Source organism: Schistosoma haematobium, chromosome 7 (genome assembly GCF_000699445.3).
Source record: "Schistosoma haematobium chromosome 7, whole genome shotgun sequence".
Lineage (NCBI taxonomy): Eukaryota > Metazoa > Platyhelminthes > Trematoda > Strigeidida > Schistosomatidae > Schistosoma > Schistosoma haematobium.
In genome coordinates, this window is record NC_067202.1 from 12,802,914 (window position 1) to 12,812,748 (window position 9,835).

General features: G+C 34.4%; 1 protein-coding gene across 1 annotated transcript; it reads left to right on the forward strand.

The window, feature by feature from the left end:
- Positions 1 to 1,149: 1,149 nt before the first annotated feature.
- Positions 1,150 to 9,190, forward strand: ALDH2_2 (Aldehyde dehydrogenase, mitochondrial; the record flags this gene model as incomplete). The annotated part of the gene is made up of 5 exons (XM_051219591.1): positions 1,150 to 1,269; positions 1,312 to 1,416; positions 2,859 to 2,999; positions 3,870 to 3,949; positions 8,971 to 9,190. The coding sequence occupies 5 exons, from the start codon at positions 1,150 to 1,152 to the stop codon at positions 9,188 to 9,190; spliced, it is 666 nt and encodes a 221-aa protein (XP_051064460.1).
- Between the last annotated feature and the right edge of the window lie 645 nt (positions 9,191 to 9,835).

A 9,835-nucleotide genomic window follows, 5' to 3' on the forward strand; every position in this document is an offset into this window, starting at 1 on the left:
ACTTAGAGTACTGTATTCAAGCAGCTAGCCCGTTTCTGGCAAAGGATACTAACTCCCTTGAGCGTGTCCAGCGTGTGGGAACGAAATTAGTGAAGGGTCTTTCTAGACTCTCTTACGATGAGCGTTTAAAACGCCTAAATCTTTTCCCCTTGTCGTATCGTAGGACACGAGGTGACCTTATACTGGCATTTCGTATCTTTAATTATGATTTGGGTGTTAATATGTCTTATCTTTTTGCTCCCTCCAGCACTAATAATCTCCGAGGTAATAGCAAGAAGGTTCATAAACCACGATCTAATAAACTTAAAGTGGGATCCCGTTTTTCTCATCGAGTAGTCAATCATTGGAACGCCTTACCCGAACAAGTGGTATCAGCCCCATCAGTGAATACTTTCAAGGAAAAGCTGGACCTTCACTGGAAAGCAATGTGCCGGGATTAACACAGGTTCATCAACCTACTATTCTTATTACTGAAGACTGATCTTGAACTTACCGCTTCGGGATGGGTATATAAAACACCGAGGTTAAAGCACCAATAATTCTACGGGTGTTTGACCTTCATCCCTAACTGCAGGTGATGCCATTGGGCCGAATATCTAATCTCATGCCTAAGTGATTATGATTTATCGCTTTTATCGCAGGGTGTAGGTGCATCCCTAAATGCTTAATGTGTTGTTGATTAACTTTCCATCTTGTTCTATTCTTTAAATCCCCTCACATGTATATGCGCTTGTAAGCGTACGCTGCTCAGCTGAGCAGCATGCTCTTACAACACACAACATATCACAAGGTTAGACTCAGACCACTGCATATTTAGATCTCACTTGGGGATTTACTCCGAAGTCACTCCCAAGCATCTGATAGGGCTTCACACCAATGTATATAAAATGAACAACTACAAAAATTACTAAACCGCACCTGTACGGGTAATGTGATCTCCGAAATAATAATTTCAGTCATCCAGATTACTGTAGACACTAGTATCACAACCTGGCATAATTTAAATTATTTCACAATTGTGGTAGTTTAAACTATCGGAAGCTTTTAAGATAATGTTACGTATGACTGATAACCAGCTACTGTTCTAACTAACAATGAAGTTTATTTTTTTTCAGGTTCTAACATTCGTATAACAGAAGGGAGCTTAAAATGTTCTTCCTGTATTCCGGGTCAAAAATTTTGGGAGCACAGGCAATTACTAAGAATATACGTAAATTCTTGGGTACTGCAGTTGAGCCTATTTTGGAGCCAGAAATAAAGCGAAACTCGGTATATTTTGATTTATGAAGTGTAACCTGAAGTTTAAATTAGATTTTCATCAACAATGAGTGGGTAGAGTCATCTAGTGGAAAAACCTTCAACACTATAAATCCAGCAACTGGTAAAGTAATATGTCAAGTTTCGGAAGGTGATAAGGTAACGCTTGTCTACCTTTAGTATCTCAGAATTTTTCATTTTTAAACTTTTTGAACTAATGAGTGTATATATCTTGGCGAATGGTCACTTCTTTAATCGTGTTAAGTTATATGACATATAAACGGTATCTATAATATATATAACCATTCTGCCCGTCGCTGATCCTCGGTTAATGAAAAAAGTATTTCTTTCAGCATGAAATCTAATTCCATTCGGTTATAACTGTCCTTTTATAGAAATGGCGACCTTCATATTTATTTATTTATTTGAACATAAATATTGGCACAAAGGGGCACCGAATACATATGTGCCACTCAAGTCACTTGGTTGTTATGTGGGCTGTGATACTGCCCGGGTTCCCAGACTGCACCGGGTAGTTTCCTTAGGGGGCCACACTTGGACCCTTCGACCTAAAGGTCTGGTCCACAAGGCAGTGAGGCAACGTTAGGAGATGCAGTCCCATGATAGCCAGTGACCAATAATTGGTTCATACACCGTTTGTTCCCTCAGGATACTGGAACCCATGTGTCCATTGGTTTGGGACCAGGGTTTTCCGATTCCCCTAGTTGGATCCTCCGTATCCACCAACTTGGCCAAAGCGTCGGACTATCGGGCGTACCAACTCGATTTCTATAGATAGATGATAGATATGTTGTTAAGCTTACTAACTTGTCAGTGTTACTTGATGTTTTTAACAGATAGCGACTACAAAAAACCTTTTATTGTAATGAAGTGACACTTTATTTATTTCATTGCACTTCACTAACCCTAGTGTATGTTTTTGTGTAGTCCTTTGAATATAAACCTTTATACCGGAGTTGAGCTTTTGGTTCTGTTGTTAACCCTAGTGTTTTTTATGCCACGGCTACTGCGTAAAATTGATCGACGTACTAGTTATGTATTTACTACATTTAGATTTTTTGTTATGGTGACCAGTTTCTGCTTGCAGGTTATAAAATTGCTTTCAGTCAGTCATCTTGATATTATGCTTTTTCTCAATTCTGGTGTAAGTGATTTATAATCTCCCAAATTTTTGATTTATGCAGTGTTAGAAAGACTTATTGAATACATATTATTTCTAAACTGTTTGGTGTATTATTTTGGAAAAATATTGTTCTGTGATGAAGTTATTTTAATTTTCTTAGCTTATTGAAAAAGTTCATTAACTGAGCCTTAAATGACCAAGTATTTACAATAAATATATATTTGATATATCTAAATGAATAGAAAAATTACATTTCTGACATTTGGATATAACAAGAATATATGTATTATTAACTTTCTACCCAATACTTAATTTATTTTAAATTATCAAGTACAAGCTTGGGATTGATACCTATAAATACGCATTTATAAGCATTAGTGTTAATGTTAAAGTGATGATCATATTTTTGCTTTTAATGACTAAACTTTTACTTCTCTACGTTTCGTTCTTCATACAGGTTGACATAGATAAAGCAGTTAAAGCAGCTCGTAAAGCCTTCGAATTTGGTTCCGAGTGGCATACCATGGATGCATCACATCGTGGTGTATTACTTCACAAACTGGCTGATCTTATTGAACGTGACAGAGTTTATTTGGCTGTAAGTGTTTGTACACTTAGCAATAACTTTTCAAGTTACTGTGTACACTGGAATGGAGTTGGAACAAATTGATTTCTGTTCCCAGCCTTCAAATTTCTGAATGAACTAAAATTTATATATTGCTTGTGATTTTCCTTACGAATTTATTAATGGTGAATGAGCACTATTTCTAAAATGCACCATGGTTAATTGAAAATGTATTTATATCATAGTTTACATTGGATGCTTCTTCTGATAGTTTATTTACTAATTTTTTAAAGACTCACATAATCTAAAAGTTAATCGATAAATAAACAAGACAGTTCAGTGTTATGTGCTATGTGCAATGAGATATTTCGTTATTGCATACTATGTAAAAATGACATTAATAATTAAAGATCGTAAATGTCATGACTGGATCAGACTGGAGCAGATATGTTCATTCTTTAGCTTCCAGGTTTTGGACATTACTGAGTTTACTTATTTCTCCTTCTGTTCTGGATATGGTGTTTTGATTTCATTAAGCTTGTTTAGGTTGTTGACAAGGTGAATAAATCACTGATAGATAGGTTATACAGGAAGAGATCACATGGTCTAATCATAATAATTTCTTAAGAAAATAAGCAAGCTCTTGGATGCGAAAAACCTGGTCAGACAATCAGGTTTTTCTGTCAGTCAATCAGTCTTGTTTTCTCAGCAATACTGTTTTTTTTTCTTTCCCTGTTATTTTAAAGTGTGTAAATGTGAACTAGTGAACTTCGACACCAAACCTCTACGTTGGTCAATGTACTTGAATGTGCATATTCTATTGTTAGTTAATTTCTTATTTTATTTATGTAGCCAATATCCATTACATATGTTTATTTCTATCCAATTTCCTTATTGTTTTAGTCTTTGGAAACACTGGATAATGGGAAACCATTTGCTGATTCATATAATATTGATCTAGATTTAGTGATCAAATGCTACAGGTTAGTGATTAAAATACTTTCCATCTTGTTGATTTCATTGTATGTTTGCGTTTCATGTTTGCAATTTGTATGGTAATCTGTCCACAAAAAGCATGTTGACGTTTTTGTCTGTCAATCTGGACCTTTACACTTAGTTGTCCTTTTATTTTCAGTGTGCTCGACATTTCACTACTATGAGCACAAAATATCGTTTCATACTTTCTGAAAATAGTGGAGAGTTTATTTACATACTTAGCATTTAATCTAGTGTTTCATTATGATTTGTTCACTAAGTGAAAAAAATATACAACCCATCAGTAAAGGTTCGATTTATTCCATTCTTAATATTCTCTACCGATCGTTCTAGCAGGGAGACGTTCTATACAGAATAGAACATACGTCCTGGATTTCATTGTTAGCTACAGTGGTGCAGGTGCATTCGCTCTTTGTTTTCTTTCAAGTTTTACGTTTCTAAACTACTTTATATACCTTTTTATTCCAGCAGTTCATATTTCCTTCATGAATAATATCCTCTATGCCTCTATGTCTTTCGTATTTCCGCTAATAACATTACTACATCTACTACTCTGGGATTCTCTCTGACAATGTCATTTAGGTGTGTTAATGTGGTATGGTAACTTAAAATGATGTACACGTGTTAAATTCTATGCTGCATATATCTGACTATTCTAAAAATGACTTGTTATAAAATAACGACTGATCGAAAATCAATCGAGATTATCAACGATGGGATCCTTCAAATCCTTTGTAACAATGATATAACCCATTACTATCTATTAGAAAATATTATCTAATAGTCTCTGTTTTTTTTTGCTCGCGTTACTTGGAATTCAATCACTCGATTACGAGTTTGAATCTCATTCTATTTATTACAGTTATAATTTAATACATAAACTTCTATGTATTTTTGTAAGGTCGTCACAACTATACCAACAACAACCAACACAGTATTCAAGTTTTATTATTTCCGTCACTGTTTTTGTAGGGCTTTAAATTTTATAATTATAATGAATTCCTAAATCACTTAGTCTACCAATTGTTTATAGTTCTTGTGTAAGTCTGCTAAGAATTGTGCATTACATTAAACCTATAAATATCACTATTATTATTATTATTGTTATTAGTATTATTAGTTAGTTAGCTAGTGTAGGTTCAAAATAATGGAAGGATTTCACTGATAGTTCTTTTTCTATTCACGTTAGTTAATTGTAAAAAAAACTATGAACTTAAGCATTTTCTAAAGTATTTCTGTATTTATTTATTTATTTTAACACATAGATATTGTTACAAGGCGGCACAAAATAGATATGCGCCACACAAAACTCATTTGATATATGTGAGGGCTGTGATACTGCACGGGTGCCCAAACCGAAGCAGTTGGTTTTCTTAGGGGGCCACACCCGTAGCCTTCGACATGAAGGTCTGATCCACAAGGCAGTGGAGCAACGTAAGGAGATTCAGTCCCATGGAAGCCGGTGACCAACGATTGGTTCATACGCCATTTGTTCCCTCAGGATACTGGAACCCATGTGCACCATTGGTTTGGAATGAGGGTTTTCCAACTCCCCTATGTGGACCCTCTGTGTCTATGAATCCGGTTAAAGCGCCGGACATTCACTTTTCGTCCTCCCATTTTCGTAAACAACACCCCCGCCACGAGAAGGCAGTGAGTAGGACTTCCCTGGAAGAGGCTATATACGCGTGGCCATGTGAGAGTATTTCGAGAGGGAGAGCTGACTCTCCCCACTCTCGGTCGTACCAGGGCATTTGGAGGCTGTGATTATAGTCAGTCAGTCATTGGTATGATGATACTTTTCAATTCTTTATTGGTTAAGTTGTTTAGAGACAAGGTTACATTGATCTAGTGGTCTTGTCTAATTTTGTCGGTATAAAATTAAGCCACTTTATACGTGCATTTAACTTCTGATGTAATAGTGATACTCGGTGTAATAAAATCAAATAATTTATACAAATGTTCGTCAATATTAGAATGAATAGTTTGACATCGATTGGGCAACAAATACAGACAAGTCATTATATCTGAAAATTATATTTGAAATAATCTCAGAGATTAAAATTTACAATAATTCCAACGTTTCGTCCAACAAACTTATCTGAACTTCTTCAGGGTAATGATCAAAATCATCAAAGAAAAATATATATAATGCTTAACAGTCAAATCAAATCTTTACTGTGCTAATCCGATCATATTTGGATGTTGACCTTAGTAAATAGGACAACATAAGTCAGTTATATGCGAATCATATGAAAAGATCACAGTGTGAAAATAAATGAATGGATGATTGTGTGTGTATGGAATTAAAAGCTATATGGAATTGAGGAATAATATCGATATCATCCATATGGAAGAGGATGAAATGATGACAAGTTTTGATGTAGAGAAAGGGTCCAATTACTTGTTAAAGAATATTTGCAAAGTAGTTGCTAGTTGAATATCATCCTTTTCGTTCAGGTTGTTCTTATGTGCCCACTTATACAGCGCTTCTGCTGTCAATGTTTCTTTATGAGTGTTAAAACCTTTCTGAAGTATTTTGGTCCCTTCAAAATTAATCTTGTATCCTGTTTCCAACATGTGTAACGCTATCGCCGACCTATTTTCAAGTTTCTTTTGATCAGTCGAGGATTTGGGAGCATTTTTGAAACACTTTTTATGTTCCTTCGACTTCACATTCAATTGTCTTGCAGTTTCTCTCATATACGCTGCATGACAGTCGATCTCATGGGAAATATTCTGTTGTTCTTGCTTTTGAAATCTATCCTCAACCTTCACTAATACTGATCTTATGGTGTCACAAGCCCGAAAATGCACTTATATCATGCTCACATAGAATCCTCTTGATTTCTTCCGATGTTTCACTACGGTATGAGATGACCACGGTGGACTTCCAATCTTTCGGTATACAGTCTAGTTTAGTTTTCCTTTCATTTGTAATAATCTTCTCTAAAAACTCTTTGGATTAATTGCTATCCCTAAGCGTAGACAAAGCTCCATTAAATTCAGCCTGTTGGTCTTCCTTATCTGTAATGAGATTAATACTCCCGGTAATTAAACTTTTTACAACTGTGACTTTCGTACAATACGCATGAGCCGAACCGTATTCTAAGTATCTCTCAGAATGTGTTGATTTTCTGAATACATTTATTTTCAACTTATTATTATTATGTCTTCGTCCAACCAAACAATCGAGAAACGCTAGTTTATAGTCATTGGACTCTATTTCCATTGTAAGCTTGATGCTATCTGAAATTCTGTTTACATTTTCAAACAATTCTTCTAAACTATTTAGTTTAATAATAATAATAATGTTATCTACATGCCGTAACCAAACTTTTGGTGGACAAACACATCTTGTGATCGTGTGGTGTGGATTATTTATATCCATATAAGTAGTATATAACGGTGTTCAGGCATAAAATGTATTTTAGCAGAAGATCGACAAGGAAAGAACGGAAACGGAACGCAATCGGTATGAAAATACATGAACAATGAAATCTGAGACCATGAATTGATATTTGCAAAAAGAACAGTGAAGTTTGAGACGATGTATTGATATTTTGCAAATTAACGATTTACTATATGATTCTCAGATTTTATTGAGATGCTCTGTAATTTCGTGTCAAGTATATTCGATTGTCCCCACTCGTGTTCTTGTTCACTATAATTGCACTGGTTTCTAGGAAATGCATGAATAAATTCGCTACAATCGGAGAAACTAGTGAACTCATTGCTGCACCTTCGTTTTGTTTGTAAAGTTCTCCTCGAAGTCTTAATAAGGTGGATCGTAAACACAATCCCAAGCACTTAATAAATTTGGATGGATCTAATGGGCATCGTGAATTTGAATCTGAGTTAGATTCTAAACAACAATAATATCCAATGCTCTATTAACTGGTACGGTAGTAAATAAGGAAGATACATCAAAACTTGTCATCATTTCATCCTCTTCCATATGGATGATATCGATATTATTCCTCAATTCCATATAGCTTTTAATTCCATACACACACAATCATCCATTCATTTATTTTCACACTGTGATCTTTTCATATGATTCGCATATAACTGACTTATGTTGTCCTATTTACTAAGGTCAACATCCAAATATGATCGGATTAGCACAGTAAAGATTTGATTTGACTGTTAAGCATTATATATATTTTTCTTTGATGATTTTGATCATTACCCTGAAGAAGTTCAGATAAGTTTGTTGGACGAAACGTTGGAATTATTGTAAATTTTAATCTCTGAGATTATTTCAAATATAATTTTCATATAAAATGAAATTAATCATAATATAAAGTAATTTTAATGATGAGTTCAGTGTTATGTGTTGCGATTGATCATCAAAGTGCTATATGCTATCTGTCAATTGTATCTTTCTCAGATGATACTTCTAGCACATTCTCAAATCATAGTGTAGATACACATAACTGTATTTAATAACTCAGTTAGACTAAATATTTGAAACATAGAGAATGACAATATTGCCATTCTTTGTAAACTTTTTTTCCTGTTTGTAGGACAGAAGAAATTATTTATTAGCATTAAGCTTTCATTTGAATGGATGTACTAACATATTTCAAGCTGCTGACGAAAATGCTCACTAAAATACAGAACGAAATGTTACGATACGACAATTGATTTCAAGTTCTCATTCTCACAGTTCATGTTTTATTCACTTATATTTAAGAAGGTTCCAGTATTCAGTTTTAAATCAAACCAGAAATGGTTGCTATAATAGATTCTTTTATGTTAAGACCAGATGCGATATTTTATCATAATTGTAGTAGCATGATCTCTACCCTAGTCAATTTTGTGCTTGTAAATATCGGTTTTGTTTACATGTTTTATCGAAGTATTATGATTTAAGAAGATAAGAATAATGGCACACACCAAATGGCATATGGACGGGGTAAAAATGGACTTTTTAAGGCTTTGTACAGTTGGTTATATCAAACTTCATTGTTTTTACAACTTAATAATGAACATTTTTTTATAGGTATTATGCTGGCTGGGCAGACAAATATCATGGGAAAACTATACCTGTCAATGGAAACTATATGTGTTTCACTCTTCATGAACCAGTTGGTGTTTGTGGACAAATTATACCGTGGAATTTTCCACTTCTTATGCAGGCATGGAAGCTCGGTCCAGCATTAGCAATGGGAAATACAGTGGTAATGAAGACAGCAGAACAAACCCCGTTGTCTGCAAATTGAGTAGCTGAATTAATCAAAGAAGCCGGATTCCCACCTGGTGTAGTGAACATTGTTCCAGGGTAAAGAAATTTTTTAATCGACTCACCCAATTTTTTCAATGCTTTTTTTTCTAATTAAGGATGTTTCTGTAAATAGGTTGGTAGACTTTAACGGTGTTGTGTTCTCTGAGCCAGGTTGTTTAATTGCAAAGTTTTTATTGTCTTTCTGGACAACATCAGCGCATGATTTACATATAAGTAAGATTGCCAACTATTCTAAAGTTGTTGAATTAGTTCGTTCCGATGGCTTTAATTGTGATTGGATATCTCTGTAGATTTTGTTGTTTTTACTTGTTCGTGCATTCATGTTGATTGTTTTTTAGGTTGAATTTCAACTTATTTGGTCAATATATACTCAAGAATAGTTGAAGGCAACAAAACTTATGAGGATATCTAGTCACAAACAAGATTATCAAAGCAAACCAATTGGACACTTGTAGAATAGTCGTTCACTCCTTTATGAGATAGACGTTGACGATATTATTCAGAGCGACAATAAACGTCTTGAAATCAAACCATTTGACTCAGACAACATAACATTATCAAAACATTCAAATGAGCTGCGAATTCAATTTTCCAAAGATTGATAGGTTTTATTTAAAGGTCG